At 24.7% G+C, this 18,472-nt stretch overlaps 1 protein-coding gene across 7 annotated transcripts; it reads right to left on the minus strand.

Moving 5' to 3' along the window:
* Window positions 1-384: 384 nt before the first annotated feature.
* LOC100650932 (transcription initiation factor TFIID subunit 3) lies at window positions 385-17,466 on the minus strand. 7 transcript variants are annotated; one of them, XM_048409789.1, is made up of 11 exons: window positions 17,339-17,466; window positions 16,479-16,650; window positions 16,089-16,331; window positions 13,910-15,084; window positions 13,201-13,773; window positions 11,872-12,051; window positions 11,664-11,764; window positions 11,111-11,456; window positions 7,121-7,215; window positions 3,997-4,097; window positions 1,315-3,371 (listed from the first exon to the last, which is right to left on the minus strand). In XM_048409789.1, exons 2-11 carry the CDS (start codon window positions 16,642-16,644, stop codon window positions 3,307-3,309), a joined length of 3,045 nt encoding a protein of 1,014 aa, XP_048265746.1. In that variant the 5' UTR covers window positions 16,645-16,650; window positions 17,339-17,466; the 3' UTR covers window positions 1,315-3,306. The 7 variants fall into 7 exon arrangements, with proteins under 7 accessions (XP_048265744.1, XP_048265743.1, XP_048265746.1 ...); XM_048409785.1 differs by having other exon boundaries at window positions 11,111-11,441; window positions 17,247-17,342; XM_048409784.1 differs by having other exon boundaries at window positions 17,247-17,342.
* Window positions 17,467-18,472: the final 1,006 nt, after the last annotated feature.

The following is an 18,472-nucleotide window of genomic DNA, read 5'->3' on the forward strand; positions in this document are numbered from 1 at the left end:
TCAGACTAAAATTTAAAATTAAACTAGTTGTCACTAGTAATAAGTACATCTGGTAAGTATATATTAGATAAATCACCATTTTCCTGTTAATCGACAGCTATCCTTAGAATTACATGTTCGATGGCGATGCTGATATGTTTTATATATCCCCTCTAGTTTTATAAGTTAGTGAATATTGATTTAATATAATCATAAATAGTAATATAACTGCTAAAAATATAATTAATTATCAATATGTAATGATATTCTCTTTATCTTTGTATATGGTTGTATGCTCAATCTAATTAAGGATACAGCAATTACTAATTGTTTTTAATTAAACTAAAATTTATATAAGTTATTCTATTTAGATTTAATTATTTTAACAAAAAAACATTCAATCCGTCACGTTAAGAAACATAATTTTATTTTATAATGTATATAAAAGATAACAAACAACTTAATAGTAAAACATATATGTATAAAAAGAGATAGAACATTTGTAAGATTGCAAAAATTATATATGTATGTATAACACAGAGGATTTTAAGACAAGTAAACTAATTATGAACTAAATCAAAATTAATTCGGTAATTTTTCAACTTTGTATCTACTGTTTATACCTACTTGTCTACAGTAACAAGATTAATATAGAGAACTATCAAATTTAAATCTTGGTTAATATTCATTCTATAGACTTTTAAGTATATAACATACTTTATTCAATTTTTGATAAGCACTGCTTCTATAATACAGTAAAAATGATTTGCATGAATTATATAATTACCATGTACAAAAATTTATATACATTGATTTTTTGCAAGATGAATTTTAATTTTTTATAACAATAAAAAATGTTTTAGTACAGTATAATTTTATGTTTTTCTTAATTACAGTTCATTTACTTGGAAATCTGTTCATTGTATTACAAATACATTATTATTATTATTATTATTACATCATTACTCGTTTCTTAATTAAGTATTAATATAAAACTATAAAGTACAATATATTAATTATGTAATTACTTTTTGTAATTGATTCTAATCTTGACTTCATAAGTCCATTTCTATCACATCTATAATGTTCAATCTAATAACAAAAGAAAAAATATATTTGAATTATGAATAACAATGTTCAATATATTATTTTTTATATTTTTTTTTCATATGATATTAAAATTAACCCTAACAACTTCTAAAGTTTTCTGTTACTCACCTATAAAAACTTCTGAATTTATCATTTAACATTTGAATAAAAAGAGAATTAGATAGCAATGAGATAGAATTTAACTTAGTCATATACACTTGGAACAATAAATAATGAATATAATACTTAAATCGTAATATTTTATTTGACTAAGTTTTTGTTCTTATCACATTGAGACCCAACCATGCAATTATATTTTGTAATACCATCTTTATGTATAATAATTAAATTCTAATGCAAATAATCGTTATAAGTGATAGAAATTAAATTGTATGATACATATATATTTATCAATATTTTTATTGTCAACTGAATAGATAGATTTACTCGTTTTAGTGATTTTTATCAGTCTATAAAATGAGTAAATCTATCCATGTAGGTATCAATGTGGTAAGCAATGACATTTATTTCTATAAAAAATATATTTTATATTGTACACCATGCATCATAAGTTTCACAATTATTTAGAAACAATAAACACATAAAATTTCTTATTTACAAAGCAAAAGACAAGTTGTAAAAATAGTCAGAGTTGTAAGGGTTAATATTATAAGTGCAAAACAATTAGCAAATTCTTTTACAATTACAGTTATTGTGGTTCATAGTTATGGGATGATCTGAATTCAGTAAATATGTATAGGTGAAAAAATGTACACAATACATTATGCAGACCTTCCTGCTTTAATAAAACAAAATAGAATCTTCGCGACTAATTTTTAAATGTTACATTATCAGTTTTAACACGTTGATTGCTATACATAAAATATGTTATCTATTATTTGTATTTTTGTAATATGTTATTTGTATTTTTACTATTTTCATATTAATTTTTCATGCTATTAAGTTTATAATTTTAGTGCTTGAGACGAAACATATTCTTTTTTCTAAATTTTCAGGAAATTTGTAAAAATGATATAAATATACAAATAATTCTTGTAAAGAGCTATAATAGAAAATTAAACATCTCATTGATATAATATGATTTAATTAACTCATTCTGTACATAACAATTTTGTATATTGTACATAAAAATATACGGAATTCAAAAAGTGGAAACGTCATTTATCTAATTGTTTAAATAACAGATGGACTACTATGAAAACCATAATCAATATCAAACTATATAAGATCAAAGATATCATTAAGAATATTTTTGCTAAAAATTAGTTTCTATATTAATAATTTAATATATGAAAAAAAAAGAAAATATAAAATGAAGTCCGTCTGTAACATATTTTGCTTAGACATTTATTAAGTTCAGTTATTTTTCTTAAATGATTAATTGAATTAATATAGATATAAATGAATTATAATCAATATTTGTAATAATATCTAAATTTTGTATCTTTTCCTGAAATAAAAAGATCAAAAGAAATCTGAACAAACTTAAACATATTGATCACAAGAAAATATATCTAACATAATTTCAATTATTTATATGAAACGTATTGAAAATATCACTTATTAATTATTTTGGAGTTCAACAAATAGGTTCAAAAATAAACTGAGTGAAAATTTATTTTACTAGAAGTTTAAACTTGTTCAAAAATTGAATTATTATTCTATAATCTGTATCATTTTGAAATTGTATCAAATTAATTGTAGCTGTACATCTATTACATTGTATATTCTACTAGTGTAATATAAATATTTTATATTTCTTTCATCATAAAAAGAATATAATTGTTGCAAAAAATTAATATTATATGATCTTGTCAGTTTTTCAATTAGCTATCAACGTGTTAAGATTAAACCATAAATTTATATTAATGATCACAAAAAATAACATTTTTTAAGTCAACTGGATTGCACTATCTTTCATCTTTTTACTCTGTTTCTTTACAGTCTTAACCTTCATGATAGTCTTCCCAGACTTTCCCTTGATTGGTAGAGATTTTTCTTTTAATGATTTCATTTGTAACTTCACTTCTGCTTTTGATAATTTTTTGCTTTTTATACTCTTTACACCAAGCTTGCTGTCTTTTTTAACTTTGGTAGTAGTTTGAATCCCTATACCGGATCTTATACAAGACCCGGGTAACTTGTACTAGGCAGCAACTTTCACTTTTTTCTTCCTCTTTTTCTTCTTTTTATCATGATGAAGTTCTTGTTTTTTGGCTATACAGGTGCGACAGTACCAATCCTCATTGTCAGCTGGTGGTACTTGCATACCAACACATACCCTATATGATTGAAAATATGTAAATTAAGCACATGCACAGAAAACATAAATCAACTAAATCTCGAGGCAAAAAAGAATCCTTAAGTTTTAATTATGTCATTTCATCATCATCGTGTATATTGTAAAGGTAATTGTACTTCGTTATGTTTTCTAAAAAGCAAAGGATAAAGAAAGAAAGCAATAAAGCATTAACAAGATAAAACGTGAGGAAAAAAGCGTAATTTATTGGAGAAACAAAGGGTAAAAAAGTAATAAAAAAAAAGAAGCTAAAATAACATAGTGTAAATATAGTGATGTTAAAAACTCACAATTAAGTTGTAGTTAAGAAAATAATTTAATAATTAAAATTTTTTATTTCTAGTAGATATGTATTTTTTCTATTTTTAATATGTTCTCTAAAAAAGTGATCTGTTATGGTTTTTTGTATTTCAATTTACATAATATTTTTATAATATAAAAAGAAGTGTTAAAGGATACATAATATTAGAATTGTTTATATTTTTAAGTGTTTTAGTCAACTTGTAAAAAGAAAGGTAAAGATATGTTGATTTATATTAGAAAACAGCCTTTCTTAAAAATTTATGGTATAGCTCCAAATAATTATTGTTTTGTCAACATTTACTTACCAATGATACCATGCATCACAATCATCACAACCAACCATAGGTGATCCATCATCTTGATTACCACATGCAGGACAGAACCAAACTTTATGACCACCTTGATCCTGAAAAACTCATATGACGATAAAAATACAATATACTTCTCTTTTATGATATGTTTGGATAAACCAACCCTTCTTTTGCATTTTGTTAACATGTTAACAATATATTACTAAAAAGATATGTAATGTACATTAAACTCTTAATATATTTAAGAATTGTATCTTATTGTTTATACTGTAATTAGAAAATTGAGGAATTGATAAAAAATATGTGACTAAAGGTACTCAGTAAATGATAAAATTGTTATAGTTCAAAATTAATGAACACTTTTTATATAATTTATATATATATATATATATATATATATTATATTATATATATATTATATATTATATTATATTATATTATATATATATTGTTATATTATATTTTTTATTTTATATATATATATAAATAATAAAAAATAATAAAATTAATATTATATATATATATATATATATATATATATATATATATATAAAATAAAAAATATAACAATTGTATTAAATATTTATTATAATCTGAATAGCAATATTGACATTATGTATGTATACATATATACGCATTTATATATAATTTTATAATGTTATATATGTAAATGCATAATATCTTTAGTAAGCTGAGATATAAATGAAAAGAGATCAAAAGTTGAATGAAACTGAAATATTTGTGAATTAAAGCAGATACATAATTATGATTATTAACATTTATGAACTGATGAAATATCTGTTACGAAAATTAATTAAAATTTTTCATAACAAAACCAATACCTTGAAAGTAATACAGAATTTATATAATTACTATACCACATACATATATTTATATCTATCATTAAATGTAACTTGTGATTTCAAAGAATAATGTATGCTGATGAATTATGATGAATTATGAATAATGTGTGCATGTAATGTACATGAATATAAGTAGGGAAGGAATAACACATTTACACAAAAGTTAAGGTGCTGGTCTGCGGTAATTGTACAAATTTTCACTTGGCCCACAAATATGTTTTATAATAAATGCTCATTTGCAATTTATATTTCAATTATCCAGGAACCAAGTTCTCATTAACTTAGAAAAAAATTATTTAATATTTCAGGTGTATATATTTTATTAGAATTAGATATTTATCATATTTAGTACTGAAAGTTTAATTATATTCAAAATGCTTATTGTCACATACAATATTTGCATGTCTACCCTTATTTGAATCTAATCTATTCAATAATAATTTTTTGATTCTATATTAAAAAGTAGTACCTATAATAGACAATAAATAAGAAGTCAAATATGAACAATGCACATACAAAGCGAATCACCTAACTTTAGGACCAAAAATTTCTCTACTGTCTTTAATGATATGAGAAAATATTTAAGGGAATATTTGTTACAGAAGACTAAATATTATGATAGAAATTTTTTTTTAAAGCTATGTTTTTTAAGATTCTAAAGCCATTAACAATGTTTTAAATGATATGATATATTTTTGTTTCTACAACATTGAAGTTGATAGAAAGAAAAATTCAATCATATATAATTTGTGGCTCTCTGGATAGCCTGAAGAGTAATTTTTATAAAAAGATAATCTATAATGTAATTAAAAATTGGATTTGTTGAAATAGATGAATAAATATTAAACATAGGACACCAGAAAATTTTATGAGCTAAATATGATTTTCGATGATATTTCAGTTATTATTAGCTATCAGTTATTAATATGAAGAATTTCTTAATATTTACACACACTGTTTCTACTTTAGATTGTATTTCTTAAGAATTATTCTCTAATAATCCAAACTCTATTATTCTTTAAATGACCCAAACATCAACATTATGATTTTTTATGATAATATTTGCTTTTTCATAACAAACTCTTCTATCTGAAACATTTCCTTTCTAACACTAAAAATATAGGAGAAACTTTAGATTTTTATGTTAGATAACTTATCTTGTATAAGACGATGCAATGTATAAACATCAAGATATATGTTGTATGTTATAATTATTTAACTTTATTAGCATATAACATAATTATATATAAAAATAATATTTTCATGTTTATTATATGTTATTAATATATTGGTTGCATTAAACTCTTATTACATAAATTAATCTAAATAAAAGATAATGAAGACTCATTTAAAATATTCTAAACTGATAATTTTAATGAGTAAAGTTTCTGTGTATATTTGTTTCTATACAAATAGAAATCTTGTATATATTATTGTTTTATATAATTTAATTTGTAGTAGTTATATATTTCTATCTTACTTCATATAGTTTTACATAAAGTTATCTAAATGTACAAATATTCATATATATTAATATCAGCTGTAATATTTATTTGTTTATAAATATTAAAAAGCTTTCTTTTATAGAGGCACAAATAAATATATAAATAAATAGATAGATATAGAGAGAATGAGAAAAGAAGAAAAACAATATCTTATTATATAAGTTTGATTAGCACATATAATCTATAATGTAAGAGAAAAATCATTCTATTTTCAATATAAAATAATTTTACATAAAATAATTTTTAATAAACTTTCATTTATCCAGTTAAAGTTTTATTTGTCAAGTTTTTAAATTTAATTCAAATGCTTTTTCCCACACTCAATTATCATCATATTTAAACATGAAAATTATAAATTAAATATGTGTATATAAATAAAATTATGAATTATATATATATATATATTAATATGTTTAAATCACATATATTATTGTTATAAAATATATACGAAGTTTTTTATAATATAAATATATATTCTTTTTATGTTCATTTATCTATGTATATAGTTACATAAGTTGTAATTGTTATTAAAGGCAGTTTCAAGAAATTTTATAATAGGAATTTAAGAACAGTAAATGTTTTCACATTAAAAGTTGAAAACTTTTCTAACATCATAACCATGATAGATTCAGGCAAAAGCTAAAGACAACGCACAAACCCATATTTTGATAAAATTGACACAGATAGAAAATAGATGATACTTTACAAGGAGTATCTAATGACTTTTGTTTAGAATGGGAATGTACTCACCACAGTAGTGGTTGATGTTGGGGGCAGCGCAATCCTGCCATTTTCTTTGTCTTCCTTAGCATCATCCTTTTTAAGAGCTGCATCTGCTTTCGTCTCTGTGCCGTTAAAACCGTTCGTTATATTCCTAACTGTTTTGCATGCTATGCTTAATAACGACATGCAAGTTGCATGCAATCAACCAATCCTTTGCTATTTCGTAAACTATTTCATATTTCCCCTTTTCTGTATTATAATAGTTATTCATTCAGTTTTAAGAAACTATAAAGTATTTTGTTCATTAGTGTACTTTTCCTCTTCTAAAATTACATTTCTTATAATAGAAACATTTTATTATCAATTTAAAGATTGTTTGTTATCTTTAAGTAAATGCTTCAATTAAATTTGTTCATAAAAAGGTATTTATATATTTTTTATAATTTTAGCAAAATAAATTAAAATCATGAGTATATAATCTATTTTTTAAAAATTATAGAGTTATATATAGTTAAGTTATACATTATTATTTCTCTAATGAAAGAAAAGGAATAAATAAGAATAAAAAATAACAGTAAATATATTAAATACTGGGCTTTTTGTAACTTTAAATTACATTTTACTTTTGTGCAAATAATAAATTGATTTATAATTTGCTGGCCCCTGTATTTCTCTAAAAATAGGAGATTAATATAGTATTGTCAATTATTTACTCATTTTATTCACATATATTGCATCAAGTGTATTGTCTCCATATCATTTATTTTATCGACTTTTATGCAAGGAAGTATAATACTACTTTTACATCTTTAGATGTTTTAACATTGCATGTCATATAAAGCTGTAACTGAATTATATTATAATATTTCTGTTAATTTATTGTATTTTAAATGTTCTAATGTAGGATAACACATATTATAGTATAATGCATACATAGATATGAACTACCAAAAAATTAAATCAAAAGTATTTTTTTTCTCTTTTGCCTGTAATTATTTAAAGAAGAAGAAAAAAAAAGAATAAATTTGACCAATTGTATCTAATATCAATTCTTTCAAATGCAATATAAAATATCTACTTTATATTGAAAGAGCAAAAGAATTACTGAATTAAAAATGTTTAGTTATATATAATATATATATATATATATATATATATATATCAATGTGTGTGTGTGTGTGTGTGTGTATGTATTGATTTAGTATTTTATAAATCTTTTTTTTTTAAATTGATTATATTTTTAATGCCATGTATATAAATTTATAAAAAATTTCAAAAAAATTCATAAGCGCCTGTGTTAACTTTCTTCAGTATTCAATATTTTAAAATTATTCCTGTACATTATGTATATAAATAAGATATTAAAATTTATAAAGTAAAGCATAATGTATTTTATTATTACTGGTTATATATAGAATGCTCCTAGACACTCACCTTAAAAAAAAAACTAGAATACTATGTTTAATGTTTTCTTTTTCTTATAGAAATTGCTAAAATTTGTAAATATATTAAATCTTCCATCTTAAAAGATTAAGAAGGAAGGTTGAAAAACTTTGTATGTTATACTTTTTGAATGTTACGCATAAGGTCTGAAATTATTATATTTTATAACATGTAATAACATATAAAATTAATAAAACATAATAAATCAACCTCTTATGAAAAATATTGTATAAAGCTTTTAAACAATTATGTTTTACTAAATATAAAATAACTAATATTTTATTCAAATTTACTTTTTATAAAAATAAGCTACGTGTTTATTTATAGAATATTCATAAAAAGTAATAACATTTTATCAATTAAAATTTTTACATTATTTACAAATTACTTCTGGCAAAAAACTTTTTTGAAAAAAGTTAAAAGACAGGTATCTATATGCTTATTATTAATATGATATAATTGTTCAATAAAATTACTTGTACCAATAAAAATGCCATGCACTTATTTTTTAATAGTTTATGAAAAATATTAATACACTTACTCAAAAAAGCTTTTAGAATCTGTACTATCCTAAAAAAATACATCTGCAATATATTTTACATTTTATTTTCTCTAATATATCACCCAATATTTGTTAAAATAATTTCTCAAACTCTTAATTGTAAATAAAGTTTAATAGTATGTTCAAACCTAATCTATAGATTATTGCATTTGAAACAAAATTGAATATTGCATTTAGAACAATCTAACGATATTTTAAAAATTTAATTTTGTTTTGTCATGTTTTTAGATAAAAACTTTTGAATCCATCTTTATGAAGTTATACAAGAATATTCCTTTCTCCATTAAGATCAATCTATTTAAGCTACATGAAATATACCATATGTGCATTTGCATTGCAGAAGAAAATACTAAAAGAAAAAAAAAGAAAGTTTAAAAATCCATTTCAATAGCAGTGTAAGATCAGAAAGGTCTTAGAACTTAGTTTTCTTTAAATTAGTCATTTATAAAATTTGTGGCTATTTAGTAATACTTATTATTAAAATATTTTATCATTGAAAAAATGAAAATGGATATTCTCAAAATATCTAATGGAATTAAGTTCTGAGACTTCTTTCAATACAAAAGATTCCACCTAATTGAATGTGATAGAAGTGCTAAAATTTGAAATAATCAAGTATATTGGTAATCACAACACGAAATACGTAACAATTCTAATATAGGCTATAAAGTTGTTCTACATACACACTTTAGAGACAAATGAATCTATACAACAAAGCAGGCCAAATGAAAATTATACCGTCACCGCAAGTCATGAATGCATAGAAAGTAAAAAATGAAATATTGGGAAGCAGGGTTGTTGGATGGAGTGAAAATGGTATCAATGAATTGAGTTAATCTTTGCATAAAAAATAATCAGCTATATACGTAAAAAATGATTGAGACATTTTATATCTACATGAAATGTTTGATTGAAATTTAAATAAATTATCTGATATATTCTTATTTGAAGTATGTATAAAAACGCAAGAATATTTAGATATTATATCGATATTAATCTAAACAAAACTATGAACGATTATAATTAATAAATAATCAATTTAATGAAGGAGGGCTGTCATCTCAGCTTACTATACGAGATTTATTATAAAATAAAATTTTTTCTCATCTGTGCCATTGTTTATCATTAATCCAAATCGTTTTCTTGTGTATGTGCATATACTATTTTATAGTATGCTACATCCTTATGTTACACATATATTTTATATTTTAATATATGCCATAACAAATATCTTAACCCCTTGCGGACTACCGCCTCATACGTGCGTTCTGCGTAAACCACCATGTATACGTAACTGTATGAATAACTCATGTATGCGTTTGACGAAAACAACTGATAGAGCCGAACGACTCATATATATGTCCCACGTAAACGTGTTCGACGAAAACAATTGATAGAACTAAAAGACTCATATGTGTGTCATTTTATTTATCATGTGAAGAATTTGTGTATGTACATACGTCTATGTACGAAACATAGTACAAACATAGTACAAACATATGACATCTATGAACGAAAAGCGCGTCTAAGCAGAAATGAGCACTGGCAATTTTAAATGACTATCGCGGCAGCAGCTCGGCCCTACGGTACGGTTGACTTTGAACCGTGCCGTCCGCAAAGGATTAATTTATATGTATATAAGAAGCAATGAATTTAATAAAAGATATAACTATTTTTGTTGACACATTTAATAAATTTATATTGATAAAATGAAGGAAAACACGATTTATATCTCAACTATTTCAACTATAAACGAGAAAAGATATGTTAAAATCGATCATAAAAATTTAAGAAAATAATGATTAAAAATGATTATAATATTATTTCTTTTGAATGTGTAAGTTGTGACAGCCCTATTATGATTTAATTGTAATTTTATAAAAGGTATCTGATTCTTAACAACATATTTGAAATATTCTGAAATACTTGAAAACGTAATTAAATGTTATACTTAAAAATATAACATTTTTATGTATTTGAAGTATATGATTATCATATAAAAACGTACTTACAAAATAATACGGTGGTGGTTGTTGTTGCGTCAGAGGAGGTGGGAGCTTAGGAGCAGGATCAAATTGAGATGGAGGAGTCTCTCTTTGAGGTAAGGCTTTGAAGAGAGATTTCTTTGCTCGAGGAACTGTTGCAAGTGGCACACTAGTAAGATTGGCAGAGAAAGTATCTGTAGGAAGAGCAGGGCTTCCATCTAACGTTCCCTCCTCTGTTTTCTTACTTGCCGACTTTTGCTTTGGCGGTCGCGTTACTAATGCTGATATTTTCGCCAACTCGGGACTTGGTTCTCGTCTCGTCTCATCCTCAGGCTTCTTCAGCAATGTCTTTATAGTTCTATAACATATTTCCCTAATAATAATGTATGCGTTATTAAATACAATGCGTGTATTCAACACTAACGCATAATATGATTCTTCATATAACAAAAAAACAAACACAAAGGAAAACCTTATAATAGCACAATAAGAAAACAAGACACATAAATTGAAATTATCGCAAAAAAGTAGTAACTTATAAAAACTAAAAGAAGAAGATTAAAATTATCTGTGAACTTACATTTTCTTCATTGGAGCAGCATCAGGCGTTGGAGGTCTTGGAGAAGCTGTACCTAATTTTAGTGTTATTTTTGGTACAGCTTCTGAACCTTTATCTTCTTTCTATAATAAAAAGAAATTAAAACATTAGTCTTCTAATTTCAAATTATCTCACAAAAAATAATAGAAAAAAAGGCAGTAGAAATATTTATAAAAAGTGACTCTTCTACCTCTTTCTCTTTTCGCTTATCTTTCTTTTCTTTCTTTTCTTTGATTTTATCAACCTTTTCCTTTTTATCCATTTTATCCTTTTTTTCTTTTATTTTCTCTCCTTTCTCTTTGTGCTTTTCTTTCTTATCTTTCTTCTTCTTTAATTTATCTTTTTTTTCTTTCTTATGTTCCTTTGATTTCTGAAAATAAAATTTATATGTAATAATTATTTAATAATAAAATTGATATATATATATATACATTTTTATAAATTATTTGGGAAAAATATTATTTTAAGTTTTAATATTTCACATTACCAGTTTACTTCCAATAAAATTAAAGTTAATCACATAATTTAATAAAAATTAAGGAAGTTTTAGAAATTTTGTTAATTTTCTATGATATTTTTATATTCATTAACATAATTTAAGTCATGATTATAATATGTACATATGAACATATATTCGAAATCTTACATTTTGATTATTTAAATAAGTCTGCTAAATAGATATTCAAAATTTTGTACTAAATTTTGATTTTTGGAATTTCCTGAACTTAACCGTTTGAAACCAACAAACAAAATTATCACTTCAAACATTAAATCGAACATTAGATCTTATTTCTTTTCGAATTTTTATTTTTAATAGAAATTATTATACAATAAAGTGTATAATTGGTGAAATTTCATCAATTGAAATGAATTCATACCTGATCATATTATATTTGAGTAATTTTAAAAATGTTCATTCGAGCTCAAATGACTTCGAGTATCGTTTATTTTAACTTATGTATTTGTTTTTTTAATTGGAAGTTCGACTATTCAATAATTAGAAGTTATTTTGAAAAATCTTTCCTTTCAATATTAATCGCACATATCAGATTGTTCTGTATTGTATTCGGAGAATTTGATTCTAAATATAATTTAGTTTTACCGCTATAAGAACTTATTTTTTTAAATCACCTATAATCTCTTTGTGTCCTCTTAGAGCGGACATCTGAACTTGCTAAACTTACGATGTTCCTTCAAACGGGGACAGCCGAGTGCAAAGGGTCAAATATGTGTTAGATTTGACTTATTCCATTAGGAGTTAAACCGATTGGAAGATATCTTGTTAACATCTTTTTTCTATGTAAATTTTTGAGCTAATGCATCAAAAAATCCTCGCGATTTATCAAATTTGAAACCAAAATGATTAAACAATCAATCACCTAATTTTTCAAATGTTATTTATATGATTATTTATATATTACAAATGTATAAATAGTAAACACATTGACTTTTATATGTTAACATTGCGATAATTGTTAAAGCTGAAAAAATTTAAATAACTAGTAAAATAAAAAATTACCTTATCATTTTTATCCTGTTTTTCAATTTTGGGACTTTTTGAAGATAATAACGGCACAATAGGTACTGGTTTAGGGTATATATTTGGTGCTGCAAGTGCAGATGATAAAGGCGGTGCAACGGTACTTGTAGGAACTGGTGGAGGTATCTCTTTGTCCTGTTTAACCGCCTTTGATTTATCTCCTTTTTCTCTCTCCGGTTTTTCGTGCTTTGTCATTGAAGGCGTTGCTTCAGTAGAGGAAGGTGTTGAAGGAAGCTTTTCACGATCGAGAGATTTGGTTCTTTGTAAAGTGGAGAAATCTTCAGATTTTGGTGGTAAATTTAAAAAGCGAGGTGGTAATGGTAAATTTGACATTGCCGGATGAGCGCCACTACTACCTCTTCCTATAGGTAATGGAAATCTAGGAAACATTGGATGAGGTATTAAACCAGGTGCTGGAGGAAATGTTGGGAAAAAAGGAAATGGAAGTGTCGGCGGAAAACTTGGTTCTTTGGAAATTTGAGGTTCAGGTGCCTGTGGTGTTTTCGGTCGATCTAGTATATCCTGTTCTGGCGCATCGTTGATAATTTTTGTCTGAAAAACGGTAATCGCATATCGGCGATGTCTTTCGGCGTCTTCTTCAAGCAATTAATAGTGCTCGCATACACGTACACGCACGCGTGCACTTGTGTTAATATCATATGCTATTTCTAAATAAAAGTCAACCTACCTTCTTTGGACTAACGCAATGTTTTGGGCTTCTTGATTTTAATTCCTTTTTTTTATTAATCTTTTCTTTTCTCTTCTTTTTATGATCTGTAGGTGTTGTGGGCATGTTTAATTCCGGAGTTCTTGGTGTACTGGGAGTTCCTGGTGGTGACATATCATCAAACATATAAACATCTGATCCTGGACTTTGTAAACCAATTAATTCTCCTCCATCTGGCTGAAGGTGGACGTCTGGCGTATGTGGAGTCTTTTTTTCTTCTCGTTTCACATCACTATCATTACGCAATGCTTGTTTATCAATATTTTCATCAATAACTAAACCAGGTGAACTTTCTCTTGAATCAAGTTCTTTGTATTTATGTTGTTCTGATATGTCTTTTTCTTTATCCTCTCGTGGTTTTGAAATCTTTTTAAAAATGTTCAATTTTTGCTTATCTGGCTCTGATGGAAGTTTATCAATAGTATCTTCTTTTTTTTCATTAGATGGTGGGGATCTACCAGTAACGTCGACTAATTTTTCTGGTTTTGTCTTTGGTTGTGTACTTTTTTGTAATTTTGGGCTAATAACTGTTTTAGGTGACACTAATTTAGGAGTAGATGGTCTGCTTGATGAGCTTGGCATAGTACTTTGTAATTTCCCACCTACTGACTTTAAAGGTTTTAATTTAGCTAATTCTTTCATACCAGCCAATTTTTTAATTTTATTATCGTCTATCTTATCTGGTTTAAATAATTCCTTAGCGCGATTCTTTTTCTTATTTTCTTTATCCAGTTTACAATCTTCTAATCCTTTCTTTACAATCTTTTTCGGTTTTTTATCATACTTTAGTTCAGGAGGTACCATAGGATAAGAACTAGGTTGTGGCGAATCTGAACAAGTTTGATGTGGGGTTCTTGCTTCAGGTAGTTTTCCTTCTCGAGCTGGCGATAAAAAACCTGAAGTCGTCATCATGACACTATGAATTTCGCGCAATGGTCTACCTTCTTCTAGTACTTTTACACGCTTTGTTATAGGACTTTCAAATGAGACAGGATCTCCTGGTCGCTTAAATACTACTTGCGGTGACATCCTATGAGGAGATACATTTATAGAACTGTTACTTGATGTTCCATTATTCAATGTTAAGTCGGATGTTCCATTTAATAAATTTTCTGCTTTCTCAGCTATATATTCTTCTGTAAAATAATGTAAACAATATGTAAAATAATAAAGTATCACTCTAATTGTATAATTTTCTGTTTATTAAGATTATTTGAGATCATTAATTAAATTGATATTTATTTTTCTACAAGAAGTTGAGATACTAAATATTCAATATTTTTATTAGCAATAGTTTCAATGTTAGGTACAAGCATATCTTAATATACATATAAATTTGACAAAATCTCTTTTTATGTGAACAATTACTTCATAGATTATTGATCACGATAATTGTTTATAGATATACCAACTAATAAAGCAGTGTAGACTAAAATAATATTCTATCCTTATATTTCCATTACATTACGATGATCTCAAATAAAAATAAAATGTTATGTAATAAAAAAAAGTCTGTCATGAATCTGTGTTCTGAATCTAAATATTTCTTATATTGCTTAAGTTATTCATCATTGTAACAGCAAAATAAGATATATTTTATCAAGATAGATTGTACGAAGAATTACAATCTACATTTATGCAAAATTTGACAGTTTTGATGAAATTCTTTCCAATTTTCATATTTAAAAAAAACAAAACATTTGAAACATTGGGTTGTAAATAGTATAATAGATAATAGTAATAGTAATAAATAACATAAATAATTTTGATCAAATAAAAATATTGAAAAATAAGAAGAATATTGAATACAAAATAAAGAAAAATAAAGAAAAAAAAATACAAAATAAAGAAAAATATTGAGTTTAACCAAACTTACTTATGTTACAACCCAATATATAAGCAAAATAAATTTCTTTATGTTCATTTCAATGCTTTGTCTTTACTTAAAAGCTTTCTTTGGTACAATCAATATATGTAGTTGAAATAACTTGTTGTTTTTTAAAAGGTTATCCTGCATTTCAGAAATACTTTATTAGGAGCTTTATCTGGGGTTAAACAATGACATTAATATAAGTATAAAATATTTTGATATTCAGCTTTAAAATATTATACGTGTATTTATATGCGAGTAATAATTTACCTTCAGTATCAGGAAACATGGCTGGTAAATGTTCATGTACATGTACGGGCCTTGTTACAACTTCCCGGCTTCCAGGTTTCAAAAAATTTAAATGATTTTCACGTTGAACTGGAAATTTTGGTACTGTTACAGGACATGGGACAGAATCTACATTTTTTATATATTCTGTTAACTCCTGTATATCGATATTCATATGTCGAAATGCTAAACCTAAATCATCAAGATTTGCTTCTGTTCTTCCCACTGAAAAAACAAATAATGTTATACCTAAAATGAAACTACTATAATTTAAGTTTTATATACTGCGTAATTATTTATAAAATCAATAGAACTATTTTGATATTGTTTAAAACTTCAATTAAATCTCTGTAATATTTTAAAAATACTTACAGATTTCTGCATATTGATGAGTAAGTCTTGAAATTTGTAAAATGTATTCTTGCATAAGATCAACCATAAATTCTAATGGCGTAGAATTAATTGAATGCCATCCAATCGTTTGACAAATTTGAGCAACCACCATTTTTAGAACACTCCTACTATATTCTATTGACATCTTCAACTGAAAAAAATAATACAAAATTATTAGTTATAATGGAAAGTAGCAAAAATCGATAACTGAAAGAACATTACTAGAATTTTATAGTTTAATACAGATATGTGTCATCTTTTAGTAAAATAATGAGATTCAATGGATTATTTTCATTAGATGTCAAAATGATTTAATATGAAATTTTGCTTTCACTCACCAATGTAATAGAAATTATATAAGTTCTAATTCTTTCGTTTATTAATATAAAATATCTACATACATTTCTATCCTACTACTTAGCTTCATTTAGCACTTCGATGTTAAGTCATGCAATTCATTTTGATAATAATATACATTTCATTTATAATGTAGGTAACACAATGAATGTAGAACGAAACACGTTTTTATTGCTTTCACATTTTTTAAATGTATTTTTGCTTCTTTATAACCATTGATGCATATTATACACTATATACGATAATGGCGGATAATTTCTTTAGTCATAGAAGTAAAAAAGATAGCGTCATCTTAGTTGTGTTTGACTCATTTCTGTTAAAGTATAAAACCTAACCAAACTTGAGTATTAAAAATGTTCTATTATTATTATTACATTATTTGTTACATACATTTACATCGATTTTATTATACGAATATAATTTTATGTAACCACAAATTAATTCCATAACAAATTTGACAAAAAAAAAAATATGATTTTTACCAAAAACTATTTTCTTTGTTACAAAAGAAATATCAAAATGTTATATTCCATATTCATTCACTTTTATTCAAATCACAAGATAATATCATCAATCACAATTCATATGTATTTCGATATTTATTAAATCCATAGACTAATAAATAGAGAGATGACTCTATTGTAAATGTAACTAGTAACAGAGATAGGTATCTTACATACTCTAATACAATAATAATACTTTTTTACAAAGTAATATATGTAAATGTAAACAAAGTTTTTACTCGGTAATATAGCATAATATATTTATCTATATCTTTTGTATAATGAAAAAATAAAATTGAATCGTTAGTCGTTTCATTAAACAATACATTTGTAGTAATAATTATTTATTTTTAGTAAGTATTCTTAAGTATTCTTTGTTTTAAAGTTACACAACTTTTTAGAATTTTTATATCAAATCTATAACATTAAATGTTTTATTAAATATTTTATAGATGTATTAGATATTCATTAGATGTTTTATTACGTATTTAAGATTTTATTGTTTTAACTTCAGCTATATGTATAAAATTAATAATATGCAAAAAATTTTTTACCGTATAATAAATTCATAGTATGTGTTAATAAATCATTGGTTATTTTTAAAATAAAATTAAATAACTACTTTTATATTAAGGGATAAGTATAATTATATTAAAACTACATATATATCGAAATATGAAAAAATTACTTGCTAAATAATAATTTGTATAGCATTCAATAAATAGAAACGAATAATTGCTGCAATAATAATCTCAATCCAGAAAGAAAATTTTAAGGTAATACATATATGTATGTAAGAAATATATATTACTTATGTAAGTAATATCAGATACCTAATATTAATATTATATATGTATGATTAGTGAAATAATTTTTAAAAGTATTTTGGATTGATGGAGCGACTTTTGTCTGCGTGATATCACTGCGATCATATGTCTGTCTTTGTTGTTGTTTACTAGAGTAAATAAAGATATGTGAACGCAGCGATATTACGTAAATAAAAGTTGCTCATATATCGAAAGTATAAAAGAAACCGCCCGAAAATTAAATCGCGAACAATCAACATGGAAGACAAGAAGTTCACATTCTGCGCATGCGTGATATGCTATGAAT

This window comes from Bombus terrestris, chromosome 10 (genome assembly GCF_910591885.1).
Source record: "Bombus terrestris chromosome 10, iyBomTerr1.2, whole genome shotgun sequence".
Classification (NCBI taxonomy): domain Eukaryota; kingdom Metazoa; phylum Arthropoda; class Insecta; order Hymenoptera; family Apidae; genus Bombus; species Bombus terrestris.